This window comes from Scleropages formosus, chromosome 9 (assembly GCF_900964775.1).
Source record: "Scleropages formosus chromosome 9, fSclFor1.1, whole genome shotgun sequence".
NCBI classification, from domain to species: Eukaryota; Metazoa; Chordata; class Actinopteri; order Osteoglossiformes; family Osteoglossidae; genus Scleropages; species Scleropages formosus.
In genome coordinates this window covers 2396150-2422140 of record NC_041814.1, presented here as the reverse complement: position 1 = coordinate 2422140, position 25991 = coordinate 2396150, and the positions used below count along the sequence as shown (strand labels likewise).

The window sequence follows — 25991 nt, the reverse complement described above, 5'->3', positions numbered from 1 at the left end:
AACCAGCCAGGGCACGCCCAAGTACTTTTAATTACACGCCGGGTTAAGTGTACCCCTAAGTACAGGGGAGGGATGATGGCAGGGACAGTGCAAAAGAGGTTGGAAGTGGACTTGATGCAGGCTGGGGGCCAAGAGATGGTTAAACCACAAATGCATGACATTTAGAGAAAAAGTCAAGTGCAAAGTCTTGTCATTTTTTTCTAAAATATATGTTGCTACAATAATCTTAATTAGAACTACCATTACTCTTTAAGACTTTGATTCCATACACATCACAAGGGTATAAATTCCACGTTGCTCAGTGTGAGCTCCTGTTCCCTTCTCATCCTCAGCAAAATTTTGTATGAAATTTGAGGAGGAAGAGCATCGGTGCAGCTGCTCCTATGTAAAGAGTGCAGCTGCTGTTAAGGGAAGAGGAGCAAAGTATCACACCCTGAGGCTCCCGTGAAGAAGAGCAGAGCCACAAAAGTTCACGTGTGAGGCATGGGTAGCAGAACTGCTCTGGTTCAAGTGATTCAGGAGAACAGGAGCAACAATAAGAGGTGAGAACAAAAGGAAAATGTTTTTTGGGGGGGAAACTACATGCACTTTTTCTTCTGCTTGTCATACAGCCAACCAGGGTTTGTTATTTCTCTTTCATAAATAAGTTTTCTATTTCATAAAGTTTTGCAAATAAATTTGGATAGAAATATAACTGAAATAGTTCCTATCTATAGTTAAATATAACTTTACTCTGGAAGTCTGAAGTAGTGTATGTGTGTGTGTGTGTGTGTGTGTGTGTGTGTGTATATTTGCTTTGTTCATGAGAACATCCACCTGAACGTCTGCCCTCCCACTCGTTTCATCGTTGGCGATTGAGAGAATGAGGACACCACCACCTGCCAGAGAGCTGAATCAAGTTGCAATCGCTTAGATATTCCTTTGTGAAAAAGGCAACTGAACTTTGAGAATGGAGCCACGTTTCTGACTGGGAGGCAGATTAACAGGTTGTTGACGTGGCAGTGTGGATTCCTCTACAATGGTATCGCTAGGCATGTATCTGGGCAGTGTGAGGTTGGGTACCGAGGGAATCAACGTGGGAAAGACAGCGGAGGGGGGCAGTGTGGCTCCATTCGCACGCTTAGCTCGCTCGCTCGCTCTCCTAGCTTCCTCGGCCCTCCTCAGCAGAGCGTTGGTCGGATTTCAGTTTGACGAACTCCTTTGCCACCTCATCGTTGTTGCGCTGAGACAGGATGCGCAGCACGGTTAGGCCCGTCTCATCCATGTGGATGCGCCTGCCTAGTGGCAGCCAGCAGGCGGCACTGCCCCGCGCTGCCATGTCCTTCAGCTGCATTACAGCCAGACCCACAGTGCGGTCCTCCCGGGCGAAGCAGTAGTCCTTCACGCACACTTGGAGCTCGTAGCACTCAGGCCCTGCCTCGTTGCTCAGGGTGCTGGGGAAAGAGGCGTGACAGGACGGCTCATCACAGAGCCTAATCGTGTACACTGTGGTCACTGCACCAACCACCCTTAGAATGTAGCTCTAAAAACAGATGTACCAAATCTTATGTGACTTCCTGAAGTTACTAAAACTCTGAGATACCAGTTAACTGTCCATTTCAGTGTCTTCTGCCACTACGTTTTATGTATGGTGCTATAGCCTTGTACATTTTTCTTTTGCATTACTACAGCTATCTATGTCGCTCTAGCCATTTATCTATCAAAGACAATTATGTGAACTAACATGATGATGCTGTCAGTACAATGAAGTGCAATATGACCACATTAAATCAGCAAAATGAAACCTTGTTCAGCCATGCAAATCTCTATGAAACTTACAACTGGAACGTTTCGTTGTACTTAGGGGCCCAGCTATTGTTTTTCGATTTGGTGGCAAATTTCCTCTTCTTGTCGCTAAGATGAGGACCAATAATGTAGACCTCCACGAAGGGCCGGAATATTCCCGAAGTCTGCCACCGCAGGTCATTTGCTGCCACCACTGAGGCGGGGAGTTCAGAGAATTAACCCAACAATTGCCAAGAGAAGCCAAAACCAAACTGCCTAACAGTCACTGAGACTATCTTACCCTTCACGGTGACCTTGTGCTCTCCTGTGTTGGGGTGTGTGAAAATCTCCACGTGAATGGACACCTCTCCCACTGCATCCTCCACACCCGACCCTAGAATTGGAGGCCACCGTGAAAGAGCCAAAGTGAGACATGTTTCTTTGATGCAATGAGAAGTTTTAGTCATTCAGGGCACCTCATCTCAAACATCCTCAAGTGAGAGACCAATGAAAAGCACCGTGATGCAACTGCAAGGCAGCTGAGGAGCTCTGCACGCGAGTAGCTTACGAAAAATAGTGCCGAGAGGAGTTGAGGCAAAGCTCCCTGTCATGTGATCAGCTTGTGAAAAGGGTCATACTGAGGTCACAGCTATGAGTGGGGTGCTTTAAAAGCAGCTCTGCAGTCTTCCGTTACCTTGATTTTGAACTGGACTTTAATTGAGCCGTATGGAAGTGTATGGTAGTAAACAGTTCTTCTCCACACTTGATATAAATATGGAAAATCAAATACCACTTGATAGGTACAGCCTGAGGACTGTTTCAGCTGCCATTCATAGCTGTGCTTTGACTCTAGTAGCCAATGAGACCCATGTGGATGCAGGGCAAGAACTGTGGATAGAGGAAACAGAAATGTGAGAGGAACATTAGACTTTGAGGACCATCTTGGGTTGTCCTTGGATTCACCAGGGCAGGCAAGTGTGGAAGACTTGCATGCTGAAATGTCTCCTGTTAGATCCATTCCTGGGTTCCCCTTGCCCAGAGCAAGCATGAGAAGCAGCTGATAACTGAACTGGGCCCGGCCATCCAGTCTTTGCCCTGCAGAACCTCCAGGAGAGCCGTCCAGCCTTTTATGGACATTCAATCCCTGGAAACTGGTGGCCCACCCAGCTAAAAGTGCGATGCGACAAACAAGAAAGCCCCCTGGGGAAGCAGCACAACTAACCACATTGCATGAATGCATGTGTTTGAAAGGCTCCCAGGGCAACCGAGAGAGCACTAGTTATGCTCATTCCAGGTGTACCAACTCCCCACAGCGAGTGGGTCGATGTACTCATGGCAAGCTCTTCTGCTGCCCCCTCCCCCCCCCCACGCTCCCGCTGGGTCTGGTTCTGCTGGAGCTTTGGGCAGGACGAGGCCTCAGTTCCATGCTGCTGGTTCTGGAAGGCATGCGGCGTGCCCCATCAGGGAACCCCATACAAGACAGAGGCTCAGTTTGTCGGTGGGGGTCGGGGTGGGGGTGGGGGAGGTGTCATGCTGACATGTAGCAGACAGCAAAGCACCGCCGATCTCAGCATTTGCAGCTCTAGACTCTACGTGCCATTCAGGCAATCTAAAGCTTTTACACGGACAAACACAAGCTCAAACTCTTACCCTTTGGGATTTTATTTGATGTAATAGCTGTTTATGAAAAGACCACACTGCTGGACCCGTGCCATAGCCACCTATCTCAGTCACTGCATATCCCGCTAAAGTTCTGCTTTTCCTTTTTGTTCTGTGAAATTGCAGTTGATATGCAGTATTCTGGACCTCCGCACGTGATCCAGTGCGTCAATGAAACAGGCTAATGAAGCACTCCATCTCTTTGGGTAACAGAAGGGACCTGGCAGGAAGGGGGGCATCTCTCATGCGTCACTAGCAAACTGGGGGGGGGCGTTGAACAAGCCAATCTCCAGGGGGCAACTCCACAGAGAGCACTGGAGGAGGCAACCCCACGCCTATTTACGCTGATCCAGTCCCACAAAGACCCCAGCAGTTAAAGCCATTCTATATAGCCTGTCACCGAACGTCAGCTTTAACAAATGGCTACCTCCCTGCATGGTAATGAACTGAAAATCACTGGCAGTGATGAAGAATCTGCTGTCAGCAGAAGAAAAACAATCAATCATCTTATCCACATTAAATAGCTTTGTGACTGTAATTGATGGTAATGTTATATCTAAAATCCAGTAATATTGTCATGACAGCTATGCAGAGTAAACCAAGTAAAATATCAAATAAATTTTAAAATGTCCATTTTGGTCATGCTTTGATAAACAATTGGGTATATCGGCAAACTGAAATTAGGGTAGCGGAAACACCATACTACAAAGCCAGAATTTAAGGTTAACTCGTGCACCTTCTTTGGAAGCCCTGCCTGTTACAGGAACACCTCTCTAATGCTGATCTGAAACTGTTGAAAGTACGGTGCCCATGGAAACGAGTCCTGGGTCCTTGCTGTGATAGCAGAGGACAACTCCGATGAGAGGGGCACGATCTAATTGGGTGTTCCTGCCTTGTGATGCAGGGGCCTGAGTCACCTTTGCAGAGGGGAGATCAACAGGGGATGAGGGAGGGTACTGGCATGGGGGCAGGGAGATGATGGGGTGGGAGCCCCTCCAGACAAACTGAGCCAACTTTCGTTAACATCATGGCAACATTCATGAACACAAGGCCAACAAAAATATGTCTTCTCAGACCTTATGGGAAACAGACCCTGACATTCTGCACCCCTTTGCAGATTCAGTCTGCAGGAACTCTCTCTCTCACACACACACACCACTGTCTTGCATGCACAGCTGGCCAGGTACAGGAATGACCAACAGGATTCCTGCTCCTCAGGCATGCTCAGGGTCATGGAGCCTCCCCTCACAGTATGCTCACAGCCACCGCACAGAGGTAAACCCTGAGGTTTCTGAAGTGACCCTCCTACTTAGTCACGCTCCCAAGGGCTCAGAACTCCCATACATACAGAGTGATATGTATGTCCACGAATTCAGTGTGCTGCACATGCATGCGTCTGCGCGCACGCATACACACATACACACACACACCCACCCACGCACGTTTCAAGCTGAATGGCCTACACGCACAATACAATGTGCCTGTACCGTGTGTGTTATCTATGGTAACGGGAGGATGGGGGCAGGTCTGTTCCTGCAGGCCTGGTTTATAGGGACCTGAGCCCAGTGCAAACGTACCCTTCTCTGGGTACACATCCTCGCTATGGGTGTATCTCACCCCTTTCCCTGCGTGAACTAGGGAAGAGGAAGGGAGGGAGAGAAAAACAGCAGAAAGAAGAAAACAAGAAATGAATGGAGAGAAAGTGATAGCAGCCACTCGAAGAAGCCACCTGAATCCTGCAGAATGCAGCACCATAGCCCTTCCTTACCATACGTTTCTGCAACGCTGACTTTGCTTACTGCTGCCTCAAAGGAACATGTTACCTTTTTTTTTTTTTTTTTTTACAGCTCTGAGGTTTAGTTTCTTCCATTTCCTTGGCTTGAGAGCTTTTTGTTTTCCTTTCCTCAGCTGTCAGATGGCTTTCGTCAGTGTAATTTAGTGCAACTACCTTTGTGACTCCCTCCGCCTTGTATAGCCGTGTGACTGTAAGGAGTGGTATCTGAAGTACTGTCTGAAATTTGTATTTAAATTGTTAAATGATTGTTTAGTTCTCTGCTAGACTGACTGAACTGAATGCAACACTATTCGATCCTAAACTGTGATTAGTTAGCTGTTATCTTGCAACCTTGTAAGCACTGTTTGGGCTTGAATAAACCTATCCCTGTAAGTCACCTTGAGCAAAGACATCAGCTACAACAATAGCAACAACAATAATAATAATAGACACTCATACTGACTGCTACTCCACTTTCTTTCTGGTGAATTACCCTATGTCTACGTGCTTCCAAGACCTTTCAGATTAATCTACTTAGGCTGAGCTCCTTTCACACTGCACCGAGAGGTTCAGATAGGTCAGCTTTTGTACTACTAGGAGCTCAGGAGTCTTGTTCTGAATCCAGGGGAGATAAAAACGTAGAAAATAAAAAGTTTTCTCTGTTTCTATATGTCATATTCAGTATCACAGAACAATGACTGCCACTGTGAGATGCCAGCATATTCCACTAGGCAAAAACACACCCATCAAAGTACATTTTAGCAAAGCAATATTAATAAAAGGATGACCGCAGGCCAGTTTGAAGTTTCCTTGGTTATACCAGAGAAAATGACATGTTAATTACAAAGCTAAGGTAAAAATATTAAAAAAAAAAAAAAACAGCCTAGTTGTTAAGAAGGCAGAGAAAAAGTAAATAAGAGAGAATATGAGAATGTGTGTGAGAGCAAGGAAGAGGCAGAATGCTGAAGATGGGCGGGCTGCAGGACATACCCTGTGCATTCTGGGACTGGACAAAGGTTTTGATGAGTTTGTCCGTGGCCTGTGTGTAAAGGGATAAGGCATAGTGCAGGGACTGCAGGTCGGGACTCTTCTCCAGGAAGGTCTTCTTTAGCCCCACTCCGCCGGCATGAAAGTATTGCTGCAGGAGACAGAATTGCAGGGTAACACTTGTCGGATTAAGATGGCCCGATCACTCTTCATTCCTAGTCGCTTGCCATAATGCCATAGAGCACTTTCCGGTGTTTGTTCAGCAAAAAAACCTGTGCTGTTCTAAATGAAAAGTTAAACGTAACTTAAATGGCTGGTGGCGAGTGTGTTGAGCTGATTTCCAAAACATTTCAACACAGTTACAACCACATACAGATACATAAACACTGCTGTGCACATAACTGAGGAAAAAGCAATTGAGTTTACGAAGGAACTGGACATCTAAACAAAAAACACCTTTACATTAAAAAGTGAACACGTCATTGTGATGTACAGTACGCTATTACAAGAGTTAACAACAAGTTCCCGACACCAGGACACAGGACAGAGTAAGGAGATCCATGAATAACCAAATATGTACCTTGATGGTGTCCAGGGCCAGTTCTATCACAGCACACTGTTTGGGAGATAGTGCCTTGGCCTCTTCGCGCACCATATGCTCCTGGGGAAACGCAGCAAAATGGTGTAGATAGATAGACAGGCAACAAGAAACATCAGGAACTTGCTCTAAACTGAAATCTGGGCTTTCCCTGCCTATATTAGGAACAAGGTGGGCTGCATAAGCTTTTCATTCTCCATCTTAAGAATAAAAACATTTGCCTGTTTCTCTGTCCATTCATCTGCATTATTTATTTTCTTGATAATTTAGTGATTTCTGATGCAGTGTAAGCCAAAGCAAAACAATTCCACTAGGCAAATCATCACACACACTGTGCCTATGATTTAAGTCTGAATTATAAAGCTTAAGCCATTTAGAAGCATCAAAATCTAATCACTTTGGTTCTCACTGAAGGGAACCATAATTGTGTGAAATCAGCCGATTCAAGATCCACCCACCGTTGGAATCTTTCTTCCTTCACCACTAGCTATATGTGACAGATGGCTGAGCTCAAAATGGAGAAGAAAGAAAGGAGGAAAAAAAAAAAAAAAAAAAAAATCGAGAAAAATGATGGCTCTTACAAAAAACAAGTTATAGTGTATAAGAAACCTCTGACCAGAGGGTAGAGGGGTGCCATTTAAATTCCAAGATCATATTAGCTAGCAAATGTTTAGTATTTTAACCATGAAGAAATCAAGCTGTATTCAGTGGGGGTAAGTGAGATGTGCATGGGGGTTGGGGAGATTGCGCTGCCTAAGCCATCTCAAAATGAAGGGAAACACTGGAAGGAGCAGGGGAAATGTGTGGCAGTCGGAGACCTACACATACCTTTAGCTTGGACAGTTGACCCAGCTCCTTGGCAGCATTGAAGATAAGCTGTGTACCCTGGACAGCGGAAGGAGGACAGACGGAGACAGACAGAGGAGCAAAGGGAGAGAAGCTGAATTATCACCACTGCACACACTGCGGCATGCTTACTTACGAATAGCACAGCGACAGAGGGCAGTCACACACTGGGAGACCAGAGGTAGTCTAACGCATACAGTCCACTGTCCACACGCGCACGCGCACGCACACGCACACACACACACACACACACACACACACACACACACACACACACACTGTTTCTCTGGCACACTCGCACACACACACTTATACACATACGCACAAACCATTCTCCGAAACCCTCCACTCTTTAAGTCAGACATGCTCCCAGCCGAACACAAGAACACACATGCCTGTACACACAGTGCTCCTGCAGTCACTTCCAAGCTCAAAAACACACAAACGCACAAAAACAGCAGAGGCACGGTCGCACAAGGCAGACGGAATTAACAGTATGGACACACACTTGACAGAGAGAGACAAGAGTCAGAAGGGTCAAATTAACCAGCAGACCCACAGCCTACGCAGCGGGAGCGCAGGCTAATCATCTGCACGTGACTCTGATAACATTTTAACTGGAAATAACAACAAATGAGAGAGACATGTGCACAGTTTGTGTCACTAATCACTGACTACAAAATGTCTAAGAAAAAGAGCACTGTCAACGCAGCAACATTAATGTCCAAAACGGTGATGTTGCACAAGATTCTGTGTCTGTTTTGGTGCAGTCAGGGACAGTCGGTGTGGATCCAGCAATCGCAGCCAGCAGTCAGGACTGTCATTCAGTATTGCAGTACTGACCAGTCCAGGCGTTCCCAGCCCCAGTTCTCACCCCAGTGCACGACAGCTTTGTTCAAACTGATCTTTGAATCCTTTTACTAATTTATTTAGCTGATGCTTTTCTCCAATGCAACTTATGTTATGCAGTGCTAAGCTACTTAAAATTTAACCATTTTTACAGCTGCCATCTACTGCATGCATTTAGGGTAAGAGCCTTGCTCAAGGGTACTACAGCAGGAGGTGGGATTTGAACCTGGGTCCTTTGAGTGCAAGATAGCAGCTCTAACCACTACATTACCTGCTCCCCCCAATTAATTACCTTTGGCCGAGATGCAGGCTGAGTGATGTATGACTGAATTCTGTGGAGTGATTACAACATTTTCAGTAATGTTAAAACTACAGCAAATGCATTGTATAATAAAATGTTTTATCTGCTGGATCTTTCTGAAATAGATTAAAGAAGAACCAAGAAAAAATGACAAAAAAGAATTCAAAGGTGATGTCCTACTAATTAGCATTATGAATACATTCAACTCTCATATAACAGGATCCTATCCAATAAAAAGCCATTACAATGGCTTATGAAACTATATACAGGCAAAATCAGGTAAGAGCCAGTTTTCACTCCTTCTCCTTCTGTGTGTTTCCTCTCATGAGTATGTTTGCAATCTGTTATTTACAAACGTTTGTAGTTCACAAACACCGCACTCACTTCAGTTGGCTACTGTAAAAGTTCCTCCCGAAACTCAGTTTAAAACAAGTAAAATTAAGCATTTAAAAACCAGATAAAACACACGCCTGCTGCAGAAAAGGAGCCTTCTAGAGGCAAAGTTTTTTTAATTCAAAAAAGGTAAAATATTAACACTCACTGGTGAAGCACTTCATCAAATTGAGAATCGTAGAGTTGGGGAAAAAAAAAAAAAAAAACTTTCGAGATATCCATAAAACAATTTAAAATTGCAACAAGACACAAGAAGGGCAAAAAACAAGAGAAAAAAAAAACATTTTAAAAAGATACTGCTTTGCTTCATTGTTAGTATCCAATTTCCCTAACAGAGGGAAGCTCATGGCAATTTTGTCAACTGGTGCTCCAAAAATGTTTGAAATATCGTAAAACTCTGGACCACTGCAACAACAACAGGCAAATGGCTACTCACAATAAATGACTGAAACAACCTATGAAAAATTCTTGTCATAGAAAATATTAAAAATATAAAATATATTGGTGTTATGGTTGCTAGTCATAAAAATACCTTGTTTTTTTTAGTTTGATTAATTGTAGGCAACATATTTTTTGTCTGGGAACAGGTTATTTTTCCGTAACACATATAGGCAATTCAAATCCCTTAAACCAGGAACCTGCCTAAAGGGGTGACTTCACAGAACAAATTAACACTTATTTGAGGGATGGGTGTACTTTTTTATTATTTATGAGAAAAAAAAACTTCCTAAGAAAACTACTTTTCAACACCACAGAGTCGGTCTGATTTATAAAAATTACAGGAAGTCCTCAGCCAAGACTTTTAGTGCAACGTTGGCTTGATTTGTGACCTTCATTCAATGAGAAGTTCAATCAAACCTATTTAACTGCGGGTTTACTTTTTTTAAACAAATGCGTACACAGAGGAAGAGCTGTACTGAGAACCACCAGGCTGGTCAAACACCTCATGTGTCTTTATGTGCAATCCTATTCCAGATTTGCAAAAAAAAAAAAAAATCACGTCAGATTAAGGTCCTATGTACAAACTGCTGGGGATGGAGGGCAGGCAACTAAATTGGTAGGGACGGTCAACAACAACAACAACAAAGTAGCAAGACTTTTACAGCATAGGAAAACAAAGGTGAGCGACAGTTGCATCCACCGATTCGTTTCGATGAAAAGCCAAGTAACACAAAGTGAGAGGGACGGAAAGAGGAAGAAAAGAGACAAGACACATTGAGCTTAAGTGTTTTAATTCTTACATCACTGTGACAAGCAAGCTTCACCCTGCCCTGCAAAGAGAGGACATTTTTGTTAAAATCGCAGGAAGCCATGCGCCATGTCCCCAACGTCTGACTGGCTGACACCATGGCAACCTAAAAAAAAACAGTCTACTTTCCTATGATCAAAGTGTCAAGTCTCTTAGTCAGCCCTGTCCTGTCCTCCAAATAAACCCATCACATTTCATTCAGCAGCTTGGGAATCCTGTTACTGAATATTAAACAGTGATGCACAGGGTTCTTCCTTCTGTGTGAGACGCAGTGTGACATGATGATGGGGGCACTTGAATCAGTGCCAGCAGAGAAAGTGAGCCCTGGTGTGTCCTTCTGCTATGACACGAGAGCTGGACTGACTGCAAGGGCAAGCTGACTTTGGAGTATCTAGCTACACAAAGCCTTCCTAATCGAGCAAACAACAAAGTTACGGAAAAAGAGGCTGAAGATGGGATTTCTGGGTAAGACGTTCTTATGGAACTATTGTTATTCAGAGACAGAGCATATATATGGGTCCTGGAAAAACACATTGATAAATGTCATGAAAACATTGTCTTGCTCAGGAAGAAAAGGGCCATATTGAATAACCAGAACAACACTTGATGCTAAGTATATCAGGATTTCTAAAAGAGATATTCAAACAAAACATTAACCAAATAAATAGATAGCTATAAATTCTGAGATGCTCAGTGGTTTACATTACAATTAATATAGATCATTTGCCTGTGTCTAATATTACTTCTTATGTAATATTTCCTTCTGCCACTTTTTGTGACCGTGTGATGTGCTCTGCACACTATAAATATAAATATATTGAAGTGACATAAACCAAAAAGATCTAGAAAACAAAATATGCAAAACTATAAGATGAAAAATGGAATTTTGACTTTTTCATAAACATTGCTTACTGTACGAAACCATGACTTGCAACAATAGTATGTGTGCATGCAGGTATACGTTCACAGGTAGTGTGCTTTTGTGTGAGCATCTGGTGCGAGCAGAAGGCTGCTGTTTGATTATTGAATAGATGTATCAAACCATCAGCATGATCAATCCGGAAAGAAGGGGAGAGACAGCATTGTGTAAAACTGACCTTGGTGCAAGTGCATACCAACAGTAAAACTTAGTCCTTCCATCTTGGCAGAAAAAAACTCAAATTACTCAGATCACAGATTTTTAAACAAGAAAACATGAAAACCAAACCAGGACAGTTAAACACAGCAGGTCTGAGTCAACATGAAGTGGCAGACTACAGTGGAGAAAGTAGTCCAGACGCAAGCAACGAATCCACACGGGGGGGCAATTCAAACAAGGGCAGGGTGGAAGAGCGGGGTCAGAAGAGGCTTGAGGGAGGGCCACTATATATTAAATCACAGCGTCGGAGTAACTCAGAGACGAGGCCCGGGACACGATGCAAAAGTACATGGCAACACTGGTAGCAGAAGAGCGGCACTTCCGAAAGAGAGTGTGAGATAGAGAGAGAGGGCAGAAAGGGGCAGATAGGGGCAGTGTGGCAGTGAAAGGCAGGGAGCGCCTGATTGAGGAGCTTGGGTGGAAGGGGCCTGCTCAGAGTCAGTCAGGAATGCACCATGCTACTGCTGCAGATTGACAGGTGGGGGGGGTGCCAGGTGCGCACAATGGACCGCACAGCTGGAAACAGATGGGGAAAACCAGGAAGGATGGAAACTCAATCTAGGTGGAGAAAGGGCAGAAAATGTAAGGTGGAGGGAAGAGGGAAGCTGGGGACCTCGCAGCCACACACAGCAAAAGGACCGACCACCTGCACTAACGGAATGCGGACAGACAGACACACACTGAGGAGTGCCGTACTTACAATCATCTGTGGAGGGAGAGCAGTGGGCGGGATGTAATAATCAGAGAGAAGGGTCAGTCACTGCAAAGAGCCCCAGACCAACCAACCAGCATCAGCAAACAATCCCCAGGGGCAGGATTACGGGGGGGATGCGACTCCTGTCACACTGGTGCCCAATTGCAAGGCCACATTGTGGCCCTGGGTCGTTCTAGCAGCAGTCCTGATATGGTTCTCATATGGTTGCAAGGACAACCTCACTCAGTCTTACAGCTGCAGGCGTGTTGGTTCCCCTCGACACCCGCAGTGAGGTTTTACACAAGCAACCCCCCCACGGACAGAAGCCGTACTGGTAACGCAGCTGTCAAATGCTCAACTGATACTGCTCTCAGTAAGAGGAGGATATGGGGCTCTTTTTAATGAAAATAATAACAGATATATTAAAAACGGATAAAAGAAACACACACACAGAATGCTTGTTTCGAAACCAAAAGTCACAGTTTTGAATGACTTTCTTTCTGCTTCACTGACGCAAGCTGGCAAACAGCCGATGACCAAATACCGAGATGAACTGTAGATGTAAGGTAAAATGGAGATCGCAAACTGTGACTTGTGGCCTAGAGCAGAGCCTTGAGCCGGGGTTATAATGGTATGGTGCACTCCAGGTCCCTTGCCAACTGGCTTCAGCCGCAATCGATTTTATGAATGAGGCTTGGAGGAGTTGTTTTTGTATGCAAGTGTGTGGGCTGGGAGTAACTGGTCGATGGGACGATGCTGATCTGTCAACCTTCGGAGAGTTTGTACCGGAGCAAAAAAAGCCTTTGGATATGCGAGGAAAGTCCAGAAAATCCAAACACGCACTTTCTGCCCAGCTCTCTCCTTCCTGCAGAGCAGCAAGGTGGCTACCACGGTTGTCTATGTGGGAATGTGCACTGTTGGCAGGGGTGACAGCGTGGAAGTCTGTGAGGATTGGTCAAGATAATCTCGCGCCCCGCTGACGAAAGGACTGACTCACGCAGAAAACACGGTTCCCCTGGCCGTACCCCTGCACCCCACTGTGGCGTAAAGGGTATGTCAACTTGTTTCACGCTGTATCCCAGACCTTGTCATGTCTCTGTCACACTCACTACCTCCTCCACCCAAAAAAATGTTCCTGAGTGAACTGGATGGGTGGTTTTCCATGGTAAAAACTGCTGTGCTTGCAGACAGACTGGTATAATATATAGCACTGAGTGGTATACTCGCGTGTGGAATTCCTGCATGCTTGTGCTTGCTTTGGGGACGAGGGCAGGAAGTCATGAGCTTAACTCACCGTTTGATCAGTGAGGGGTGGCAAAACGATGGTCTTCTCCATGGTGTTCATCACCAGCTTCCACAGCTCCTTCAGGACACGCTTCAGCACTGTCTTCTCACAGATCTTGGCAAACAGTGTCAGGCTGGGATTGAGGGGGAGATATGACATGCCATCAATGTGGTGCAGCCCAAGTCTGTATCAAAAAGGTAATCCACAGCACTCCGTGAACTAGCTCTCAACTGGCTTTGCTCAGTCACGGTGAGGAAAAGCGCAAATCATTTGTTGCTTAAAAAGAGGACAGAGGAATTAGTTTCTAACTTCTAACTACGGACCTCTGGACACAGGCACTGCAAGTTCAGACATTCACTGCGTTATATGGTTATATTTGCTACAAGCTGCAGCAAAACAGTACAACTTTTACAGACAGCTGCAGTAGAGGCAGTTACAAAACAAAGTAGGTAGCATGGTAATACCATAACACTATCATGACATTAAGAAACTGTCCAGGGTTTGCTTCTAACAGCCTGTCCACTTATTTTATTAGGTAGTAGAGAAAAACACATCACAGCTATTTTAGCACTTTATAAGGGAAATGTTTTGGCTGGACAACAGCATCTATGAATGCTTCACTTCACAGTAACTGGCTTAAGTAAATGAGCATTTGGGGCATACATTGACATCAACATTTACACTGACCTGCAATGTTAGACAGCACTTTAGACTGCACTAAACTCATTATTGTCATTTACTGATTTATAGAGCAGAGCAATGTAAAACAGAGATACATGCAATAAACAATTAATATCATATGTATATGAGCATTTCTTAAGTGTATGGTGTGTAATTGCTACAAAAAAGCTGAAGTACAGGCGGACAGCTATACATTTACATACATTCATTCATTTAGCTCATGCTTTTCTACAAAGTGACTTACAATGTTAGGCTACTTACAATTATTTACTCATTTATACAGCTGGGCAATTTTACAGTAAGTACCTTGTTCAAGGGTACTATAGCTGGAGGTGAGACTCAAACCTGTTAAGGTGTTTCTTGCTGAAACTTTCCAGTAAGTGTATTTAAATTTTTTCCAGGCGTGCTAAATCCGTTGTACAATTTTGTTTTGTAAGTTCACAAAATCAAATGCTTCAATAGAGTTTGCCTAAGGATCTCTGTACAGTGTCGCCATCAAAATCATTTGACCATCAAATAACTGCCTCCTCAACCATTTGCTCTGCATTTTGCCGTGGACCTCGGGAAAAGCCTCACTTGCTGTCCAGAAACTCCATGATGGGCTGCAGCACATTGTCGGCGTCCTGGGCAACGCTGCTGCAGGCGCTTGCTGGCACGTTGCCGGTTCCTTTCACCTGGCTTAGAATGTCGCCCATCTGCTTGACACACTCCTCTATGTGAGGCTGGAAACTATGTAGGACAAAAAGAGCACACAGCAGCATCGGTAAATACAAACAGAAAAGTACAGTATCTCTTCCTTCTCCGCCTGTTGCTCAGACACACACTATGTGTTCCAAAGCTGAGGAAACTGCTCTTCTGAAATAGTAGAAAGTGTCTCTACGTGAGGCTGTTATAGAACTGTATTTAATACAATCGTTCAACATATAGAATATGTTTCCCTTCAGTATAGATACATTTTAAACACTTACTTCTAATGCCAACCTCATCAGTGCAGAGATTATCAGACCTGTCAGAAGAGAACATCTAGCAACCTTGGTAGCTCACCTGGTGGCGAAGACCCTGCTGAGGTCGTCGAGCACATTGTTCAGCTTCACCTGCAGCTCCTTTAGAATATCACTGGCCTCCACGTTCAGCTGTATCAGAGTCAAGGCGGGGAAAGCAACTCAGAAAAAAGTGAGCGAAGCAGCATACTGGGAGCAACAGGATCTAGTGGAACCAGTTTCAAGACAGAAAGGACTGCGGGAAGCCACTCACATCTTTTCCTCCCATGGCCTCAAACATCTTCTCAAGCTGGACTCGCAGCTGCTGTATGTTATTGATCAGGATGCAGGGCTGCAGAGACACAGTGTTGGCAAGAGCACTCAAAAGTTGCTTCCAACAGTGATTGCACAAACACCATCAATAAACAAAAGTCTATTTACATAACATCTCTTACTGTTCTTTATTATATCCGATGCACTTAAGGAACGAATCAATCTCAGGGTAAATGCAGGACAAGATTGGTGACTGACAACTTTTGCTTCTGCCACATTCAAATTATGTTTAATGGCTTATTTTCCACCACTTGCTGTCAACTTCTTGGCATAGCAAGAGTTTGAGAAAATTTTTCACATCAGCTCATCAAGACAGTTAAGAAACTACCATTACCAGCCCTGCCTGTCCATCATCCAAAGAAAATTCAATCCAATGATTTTTATAGAACATCAATCAACACTTTATGCGTTCAGCTGACTAGAACAGACTTTTTCTGAGACCTAATGATCCAGATAGTAAATGAACTGAAAGTCTGAAATCTCTAAGCAGTGCACTTGATGAACTCTGTGACTCATGCCATAGATTCTAACAGACTCCAGAGAGATTCCAAGACTCACCACTTTCTCCTTTGAGCAGTAATTGGCAAAGTCCTTGGCAATAATGTCAGCATAAGACAGGAGCACATTGCTAATAGTCTACAGAGAAGGGCGGGGATACAGGAACGTGAGCAAGAAAGGGAAGGATAAATGTGAGCACAAATCTTCCACAAAAAATGAATCATAAATGAACTGGTTGACATTCAAATAATGTTTTACATACAGTCAGATACATTTAGATGACTTCACTTTCTCCTTCTTATAAACTAATCGCCAAACATGACTGGTGTTCAAAATCCATGCAAGGAATATAGAGTTCAGTAGTAGATGACACACAGTTATGGATTTGACGCAAAAGGGCTAATGACCCCTTTATGCATCGTATGGTGCTACACAAAGCTGTGTGTGCAGTACCTTTGCAAACCTCTTCATGTAATGACCCACTATCTGAGGGTCTGGACACTCTAACTTCTTGATGATCTCAAAGCTCTGGTTGAGCTGGGAGAAGACATCCACCACAGAGCAGGAGAAGAGCGCGTGCTCCGAAGTCTGCTGGAACTGTGGGGGCGGAATGGAACGGAGGTGAAGTGAGACATGGTTCAGACGTGACAGATGGGAAAAAGTTACAGAAGAGCCTAGGAGAATGAGACTGAGACTACAAGAGCTACCTGCAGACGGACATGGGCAGGTGGAAACTGTTCTGTCAAGCGATAATTGGGTCGAGCCTAGGCTGCGACTGCTCCCTGCGGAGCACCAGACTAATGAATCGAGGACAGATCCTATTGGTCTCCTACCCTCCCCCGGTCTCACTGCCCAGGGTGGCTGTGAATTATCTCATTAATTCACCACACTGACAGTGAGAGCGGGCCGAAGGTGGCTGCCTGCTACCCACCTGGGTTCGCACGCCTAAAGCCATAAGAACATCTCGGATCATTTAAGGCTGCCAGTCCTTTTTGCTGGCTGGCATGTGTTTTGCCAGTTGCCTCAATGCTGTCGTTTATGCAAAGATGCCTGCTGAAACATATGGCTTAGAGCAATCCAGTTTCTTTTTCAGATAAGCATGATATGGTTTTGCAGTGACAGTGACTGTGCCAAATGAAGAGAGAAAAGGCGCTAATGTGGCAAAGAGGAGAAATGAGGAGACAGATTCAAACTCACTCCATCCTTTTTGTCCCTCTCCAGAGCTCCGTGCAGGAAGTCCCGGGAGACTTCCTCATTTTCATCCAACCACTGGATCACAAACGGTTCGAACCACCTATAAATATCACAAAGCCGGTTTCAATTCGCATCAAGCCAGGGAAGATTTAAATAATAACATACAATTAATGTGCTGCCAAGCACTCCTCTACCATTGTCAATGTATCAGTCCTCTGAAATACCAAACAAGTAGGTGCTACAGAATGTCAGACAGTGCGTGACAATTCTCTGATGAGTTGTAGGTTGTTTGGCTGCATCACACCCCATAGCGCATGTAGGTTGATGTCTGCACTCCATGTTGTATAATGCATGTGGGCTGTTGACTGTACTGTACTGTATAATGCAAAGTAGATGGTTGACTGGATTGCTTTTTACAGTATGCTTCCATATAACAAGCCCACTCTACACACAGTAATGAATGCAGACTGTTGTGCAACGCATTGTCTATTAGCTGCAGCTGCACATGCCTCAGATGTGCAACACTTACGCAGGGTATTCTGGAACCCGATTCTTAAAGAATGGCAGATCCTTGCAGTACTCATTGTATAGCCACTTGACCTTGAAGTGCAGGTTCATATAGTCAGCACTTTTGCACAGGCGGTTCTTCTCATGCTCTGAGCATAGAGAAAAGAGGACACAATACAACACTGACGGTTATTTACATATATATGCTAAGACCAAGGCTCAAGCCAAAAGAAACACATGTCAGTCTTGATAATGTGTGAAATTTGATGTACATCCAATGCACACTACTAATGGCAAAGGATGTCACCAGGGGTGACCAAGCTGATTCAGAGATGTATGCCACTCACCCTCCATGGCATACTTCATGTCCTGAGCAAAAAGGTTCCACATCACCTCTGCACTAATCTTCCCTACATTCAGTTCCTGAGGGAATCTGAGGCCGGAGACAGATAATGAGAAATATAAGAGTTAAATCTTAGCTTTAGCTAAATATGTCAACAAGAAGTAGAGATGTACTCACTGGTTGAGGCAGGGTGTGTAAGAATTCTTGTCCTCCTCAATGATGGACACAATAAGGGTGATGAGTTTAGACCAGAAGTCCAGGTTTTAATGCTTGGGCCTTGTTCTTCAGGGGGGACCTCCCCTTTCTTAGACTGGAGACATCAAGAGAAAAGTCAGGACTGTTCCTGCTCTTTTACTCTGTGAACTCCACAAATCTCTACCAACTCCAGTTAATTCATTTAATAAAAGACTTAAGGACCTACAGTTTCAAAAAAGGTGAGAGAAGATATAAAAGAATGTGCATAAAGGATGTAAATGGGAAAATATGAAACCCTTATAGCAAGGATTCCTTTTTGAGTAAACTTTGTTAAACACATATTGGAAAAATAAAAATATACAGGTTGATACAAAAGCTCAGCAGACAGGACTGGTGCCTCACATATCCTGGACTGTATGTTCAGACATAGGTTAAAATCTGGCTCAGTCTGTGAAGTCTGCATGTTCTCCCTGTGTTCATGCAAGTTTGCGCTGGATGCTCTGGTTTCCTCCCACAGTCCAAAAAAACTTGATTCTAACTGTTGACTCTAAATTGCCCTTATGCTGGGTATGTGTGAGTGAATGGATCTGTGTACGACAGCCTGTGAAGGACTGACATCCTATCCCGGGTGTACGCTGCCTCAAGCAATATGATGAGAGACTCTGGACCACCGCCACCCTGGACTGGTCAAGCAGTTCTTGTTGATGAAGGGATGGATAAAAAAAATAATGAATTCTACATCCTTCTATCAGTGTGTCAAACAGGTTCTGAACAGCAGACAAACAAATCAAAGAGTTCCAGAGTCTTAGTAGACCAGCTCACCGGGTCGGTCTGGTACTCGCGACTGTAGAGCTCATGACAGTTGTTGAAGATGTACTCATAGGTGGAGTTGAGACAAGCCTTCACACAGTCCTTTACCACCTGACTGGCTCTGGGTGGACTCTGCAGCTCCTGGACCTGAGGGCAACCCAGAGAGACAACCAGGCAAACACAGTTATTGTCACACAGGCTCAGAGATGGGTAGCTCTAAAGAGACAGGAAATTAAGTAAGTTGAGACACAAGAAAGATTACATAAAAAAGATAAAGAATGAGATATAAAAAATGAACTGGGATGCTGGATATGAGAACAGAATATAAATGATTCGAGCAAAGCAACAGCTAGACAGAGCAAGAAGAAGGGTGAGCAAAGCGGAAAAAGAGAATTAAATACCTTCATCCTGAAGAAAGTGATACTAGTGAGCAGGTCAACTGTGGATTTCAGATCCTGCAGCCTCTCAGGACTGCTGGCAGGAAAGTTGTTCTATAAACATAAACATTTCCATAATATTTTAATTTAACCAACACCTTTGTTCAAAGCAACATTCAAGTTATCTATACAAGGCTATTACAGTTATTTACTCATTTACACAGCTGGATAACTTTTAGACTTGTGCAGTTCAGAGTGAGTACCTTGCTAAAGAGTACTACAGCAGAAGTGGGGATTTGAACCAAGGTCCTTCGGTTTCAAAGTAATAGCCCTAACTGCTATGCCACCTCCTACACCAGTGGAGGACAGAGGATGACCAGCTAGTCTAAAATGAATGGACAGGCCATAGCTTCAGAAACTGAAGTGCATTCTTAGTCATTAGATAGTAAATTACAGTGAAGTTCTGCAATTCTCTATGCTGAAACATTGTCTGTCAGCCAAATAAACCCCATGATTCGTTTTAAAATTAAATTCAATTTCTCAGCACAGATGGAGGGATGTGCTGTCTGCTCTGTGCCCCATCCACTGCATGCTGTCTGACAGGATTGAGAGATAATCCCTCAGCACCCACAACACGCCCCAGCAGAGGTCCAAACGGGAGCTGGAGGAGGGAGACAGGCCACTGTACCCGGTACATGGAGAGGTCGATCCGCAGAGAGTTGTGCAGCTGGTCGAGGAGCTTTACAAAGCGCTCTTTCTGCAGGTCATCCGGATATGGCGAGCACACAGACAAAGAGAAAAAACACCAACACATGTTACATCAGCTACCATGTCTGAGCAATCAGCACACAGCTTATTTAAAAGGAATCAGGACAAAATATGTGTCGTTTTAAATCACTTAAGTGTTAGGTAAAAACTTCCATGTATGTATTTCAAATTTTTAGACTCTTAAATGAATTATGTCAGAGTCCCTTGAGGTGATGAGTCCTGTTTCATGAAAGCACAGCTGTGGGTAACACACGGAAAACATGTTAGTGCTATTACCCACAATGCAACAGCCCCAGCATCCTCTCACACATCCAGGATTTGGTCTAATAGGCACTCACTTGGACTTTCCACTCTGTCTGTGCTATAGGTTGTGTGTGGTGGGGTGGATTAGGGAGGGGTTCATTAACTCACTCCAAAGTTGGAGGCGGCAAAGCGATCGGAGGCAGACACATTGTTGGTGGCCTGGGTGGTGTGGGCGTAGTATGCGTTGATGTTGGCCAGCAGAGTACTCATCACGGCGGGCACCCCAGGGCACATGTACTTGGATGACAAGCAGGCGAAGTGGCTGCAGACAGACACACAGAGCTAAACATGTTCACAAACTGATTCATTTTATGTTTTATACAGGACATGTCCTTTATTTCTGTGCACAGCCTTCACTAGTATTGAACTTCTAACATATGCCATTTTTGTGTTCCAGAATCTGTTATTAAATGAATAATGTAGGACAACATGCAAGCACTTATATTAGTGCTATGATTCAATGAATCAGTGTCAAGACAAGTTCTCTGTATACGTAGCAAATGAGAATGATGATGTGGCATTGTTGGCTGTGTCTATGACTGAGCAGACTCCGGGTGTGATGTTGACATTGATCAACTGCAGCGCCTGTCTTTGTACAGGAGATGCCACATCCGCAGTCACAGAATGGCAGTGTGAGAGACAGAAAAAGGACATACGTCATGGCTTGGTAGATGGACTCCACTCCATAGCGCATGGCGAACTCATCCACAATCTCCTGGGGCGTCTCCTCAAAATACACCTTCCATGCATCGTCACCTTTGGCATCAGGGATCTTCACGACACCATTGTTCTGGATGTCTGTCACATAGTGGAACAGATTCTGCCAAGAGAGGCAGTGATCATTACTGCCTGCCCACTTACTCACATTAGCGAGAACTGTGAGAATGACCGAACGGAAATGGTGCCAAGGCGCGTTAGAGCTTTGGCTGCCATCATTGTCTTATGTAAGTGTGGCTGTCTGTCACTCATTAGTGCAGTTTTAACATGCTCAAGTCTGTGAGGCAGGAGCACAAGCAGAAAGACCTGTCAGTTAGCTTTACATTAGCAAATGGTACAAAAACAGTACAGTATTATTGTGGCACAAAGCAGAAATGGATTTAAAAAAAGTTATGATAAGACTCAAAAATCTATTTAAGGCATACTCTTGCTCTTGAACTTACGAACACAATAGGGACTGGAGGACTATTTGTATTTTAATTTGTTTCTAAACACAAAGTCAATTTAAAGACTCACAATAAATAAAAGTTTAGGAATACAGACCTCTCTTTATTTATGGGTTTGGTTCTGTAAAACCTTCTAAAGCCCAACTAAAGCCATTACAAATAAAATAATACTTTGTAACAGATCTTAATATATTTAGAAACTTTTGGCTACATTAAAACTAATTTCAAGTAACTAAAAATAAAAATACCTTCTCTCCACAAATGCCAGTTGTTGGCTGATTGTCTCATAAACATGTGCAGCATTTGTCATAGTATTGTTGATCACCTACACTCCAGACATGAGCTGTAAACAAGTTGATTTAATTCCAATTCTGTTGAAATTTTGGGCCTCACAATCTGCTTTGATGACTTTAATTGGCTGGCCATGTAAACACAAACCGTGTTTGCACCACAAAAGATTTTAGAAAATAGATAAGCAGAGAAAAGTCAATAAAAAAAATAAATAAATGGGAAAATGTATCTACAAAAAACCATAACGCAACATTTGTGAAACAAAGAGCCAACATATTTAGATATAAAATGACAAATTCCCTTAAAGGGAAGTACACATTTGGAATTTTTACAGTGGAAAGCTAAAACTACTAGATCAGTAGGTGCCTGCACTGTGTGTAAGAGGTTGATGGACAAAGCTGACCTCATGCAGACAGGTGTACTGGACATGGTAGGGGGCCACTGTCTCCTCCCCCTTGATCTCCACACTGATGTGCATCCGGATGGCACCAGACACAGCCGATTTGTCTGTGCGCTTATCTGCACAGAATGAAGTAGGAGTGCTGCTATTTTCAAATACATTTTACTTCCTTGCCATGACATACTTGGTAGTGCAGATATGGAGACCATGGCCTTACAGTATGAAGGATGCTGGTTCAAACCCAACCCCATATACTGCTGTTGTACCCTTGGTCAAGAGAGAATTACTCCAGTAGGATGTCTAGTTTTATAAATGGGTGAAAGTTTAAGTTGTTTTGGATAAAAGCATTTGCTAAAACATTAAATAACAATGCACCAATCTTTCATGGTTCAATTTAAAAATAATTTCCATATGATCTAATTTTTTTGTTTTGATTCCAGCACTTACCAAGGTTGTACCAGACATCCATCTCCCCACTCAGCGTGCGGACCTCTATGATGGTCTGCCCCAGGAAGTCGTCAGACTCCCTCTTGAACTTCTGCTTCACACGGGACTTGATGTCATCATCCTCGTCCCACACACGAACCTTGATGCGGTCTGAGGAGTTGTGGCATTCACTTGAGGGAGAACAGATGAAATGCTCTGACACTCATTCCCTTTTACTGTTGACTCAATAGTAAGAGAAAATCATGGATTCTTTTTATATCATTCCATGTCCTAGAGGAGCACTGCAACCAGATATAGGACAGCGTTGACAGCTGTCTGACCCAAGCAGACACACAGATACAAAAACAACCTTGATGTAAACACTTAAAGCCAATACTTTGTCCTACTCACAAATGGAAGTTCTCGTCCCATACTGGGTTCAGGTTACCATAGATGGTCTTGGTCCTCTTTTTAGTCTTGCCCACCTGGACCGTGACGTAGGGGTCACTTGAGCCAGTCTTATCCTTCGCCTGGAGTCCCTGGGCACATAGGACTATGGAGAACATGATGTTAGAGCTTCACATGAAATAGGAGAAGAGGAACCTTAGGCAATCCTTTACAACCTAATTGACAAGCCAATGTCTTGATTCCTAGATATATACGTCGCTGTATTAGTTTCCATTGACTTTTTATAGCTCTTGCCTTTTAAGTCCTCCCTCAGTGGTCATTATTGAACCAACCTTCACACTTCTAACCACAGAGTCAGTATGAACAAGAAAAATCTAAAGCACTGAAAAGGCAGAGAAAGTCCTATCTGCTGTTATCTGCTGTATATAAAACTGCACATAATGAAGAAGGGAGAAGTCATGGCAAAGAGAGGTCAATTTTAAACAACACCCTCCTTTCTATGCTCACCTGTGATGCTGATCTTGGCGGACCACTTAGAGGTACCATCCAGCACACTCTGCTTGACTTGCTTCATCTGAGTGACATGGGTGGTTTTCACAACACCAAACACCTCCTGGATCATCTCAAAGATCTCTGGCTTGTTCCTCTCTCGGATCTTCATGCGATCCTTTAGGACCATGATGATGTTCTGGGTTCGGTCTTCTGCGCCATGCTTGGAGCTCTTCTCTGCTGCTCCTGAATGAGTGAAAGATTGAGAGAAAAGCAGAGGAACAAGTGTGAGCAAATGTGTTTATAAATAGATAAAAATCTGCTTAATCTTTTTCACTTTCTCAGGGAAGGTCCCTAATTACGAAAATTAACAATTAAAATATATACCATAATCAGTATGATTTGAAAAATGCATCGTGTGTGCTTCTTTTAATTTTCTGCCTTTACCCTTAGTTATTACTTTGGACAGGTTACACGGTTAGAGTCCTTGCACTTGGCAGTGCTTACAGGGCTCCGGCATGCTCGTAAAGCTTCTTCCACATTTTGGATTTAAATCAGAGAATGGGGTCAGGAAACAAGGGCCATATCAGAGATGCAGAAAAGACACTAAAAGTGGCGAACAAGTCTGAGCATTGGCAGCGGAAACAACAAGGGGATTTGTGTCTAATGCAAGTGAGACAGCTAAGAACCATGTGGCAGGAAAGACAGCAGCAATAGAATATACTAGTACCGGAAGGGAGAAGGGGAGTGATAAAGGGGAGTGGACTCACTCTGGAGGCAGTCAGCATTGAGCAGGTCCTGGCACTTCTCGTGGCACTTGACCCCACACTCGGTGCAGCGCATACCCTGGCGCGCGATGCCCCAGAGCAGCCCCTCGCACTCATAGCAGTAGGTAGGAGTGGTAGCTGTCCACACCTCAAAGTTGTGTGGTGTGGTGCAGGAGATGGGATAGATCAGTGCCTGCAGGGTCTTGCGGTACACATGGCTCTTCTGCAGAAGGAGTCACAGAGGCACAGAGGTTAAGGAAGAAGGTGGACAAAGAGAGTGAGGCTAATGCTAGTGACATAAACCCTAAATGTTACCAAATGCCAGAACACTGAGGTAACAAATATTTGACCGACCGTTAGACAACAGAAAAGACTTACATTTATTCATTTAGCTAACGCTTTTCTCCAGAGCAACTTAAAATGTTAAGGTTACAATTATTTTTCCATTTATACAGCTGGGTAATGTCACTGGAGCAATTTAGGGTCAGTACCTTGCTCAAGGGTACAACAGCTGGAGGTGGGGATTGAATCTGTGACCTTTGGTTCGAAAGGGAGTAGCTGTAAGCACTACCCTACCAGCTGTCCCCTTGGGTAAACAAGACAGAATGAAACAAATTCTCACCAATTCCTCATTGTTCAGCGTGCTGGAGGCCAACGCAGATGTGATTCCTGCCTTACGAGAATTCTGGACAAGAGACTGTAGAATGTAGACAGACAGATAGACCATAATTGAGACAAACTGTTTATCTGGATTTCTTCCTTGTTTCATAACTATGTACAATATTTGTAGGTAAACAAAAGACATTCTGGGTAATACATAATACAATGCATCCTCCGTAAAAGGGAAGCAGCAGATAACAATAGTTGTGCAGATGACATTTTCTGCTTAGTGTCATTACTGCAGCAACTGTAATTCTGGCTTTTCTAGCTAAAAACTGTAGGATTTTGGAAAGTTCAAATACAAATATCACTTGATGTACAAGTTGATTTCACATGAACGTGCTGTACATTTCAAACTGAGGTGCCTGGAGACTACTGGGTATGAACAGAAAGCATGAACAGGCATTCTCGCATACACCCATAGACTAAAGGATCAGCAGGGGTAACCTAATGTTGCTGCCAAATTCTGCAGCAGAGAGCTATCAGAACTGAAACACTTTTGTACAACCCAAGTGAAGTGGATAGCAGGGGATCAAAGGTGGGCAGAGACAGATTCTTCAGTTTCTCCAAAGAAACGTTGAGAAAGCAGACCTTTATTGACTGCGGTCTATCTCTAGGGGTTGGAGGTACTCACCATAGCCTGTGGCAGGAAGAACATGAGGGGAGAGAGCGAGAGAGAGAGAGAATGTGTTAGATACAATGCTTCTCTCGCTCAATAAGACCAAAGCCCACAGGCATGAAGACAATGACACTGGCAAAAAACAAAGAGAGTCCTGCCTACAGGACACTGTGAATTTTGCAAACGGGTTAGAGGAAATGGAAATAGCAGTCAAAAAACAGAGTGTGTGACAAGACAGTGAC

The 25991-nt window shown here is 43.9% G+C and overlaps 1 protein-coding gene across 1 annotated transcript in view; it reads right to left on the bottom strand.

Moving 5' to 3' along the window:
* Positions 1-1124: 1124 nt before the first annotated feature.
* unc13a (unc-13 homolog A (C. elegans)) overlaps positions 1125-25991 on the bottom strand; it is a 50063-nt gene continuing 25196 nt past the window's right edge. Inside the window, 30 exon segments of the mRNA XM_029254802.1 lie at positions 1125-1433; positions 1819-1978; positions 2066-2158; positions 5001-5057; positions 6188-6335; positions 6765-6845; positions 7611-7667; positions 13547-13670; positions 14795-14947; positions 15263-15351; positions 15473-15550; positions 16090-16167; positions 16483-16626; positions 17227-17323; positions 17753-17879; positions 18078-18163; positions 18251-18338; positions 18341-18383; positions 19091-19225; positions 19480-19569; positions 20144-20212; positions 20635-20788; positions 21183-21346; positions 22384-22499; positions 22828-22997; positions 23218-23359; positions 23722-23949; positions 24474-24693; positions 25093-25167; positions 25765-25770. Coding sequence (XP_029110635.1) covers positions 1142-1433; positions 1819-1978; positions 2066-2158; positions 5001-5057; positions 6188-6335; positions 6765-6845; positions 7611-7667; positions 13547-13670; positions 14795-14947; positions 15263-15351; positions 15473-15550; positions 16090-16167; positions 16483-16626; positions 17227-17323; positions 17753-17879; positions 18078-18163; positions 18251-18338; positions 18341-18383; positions 19091-19225; positions 19480-19569; positions 20144-20212; positions 20635-20788; positions 21183-21346; positions 22384-22499; positions 22828-22997; positions 23218-23359; positions 23722-23949; positions 24474-24693; positions 25093-25167; positions 25765-25770 — 3564 coding nt within the window. The 3' untranslated portion in view covers positions 1125-1141.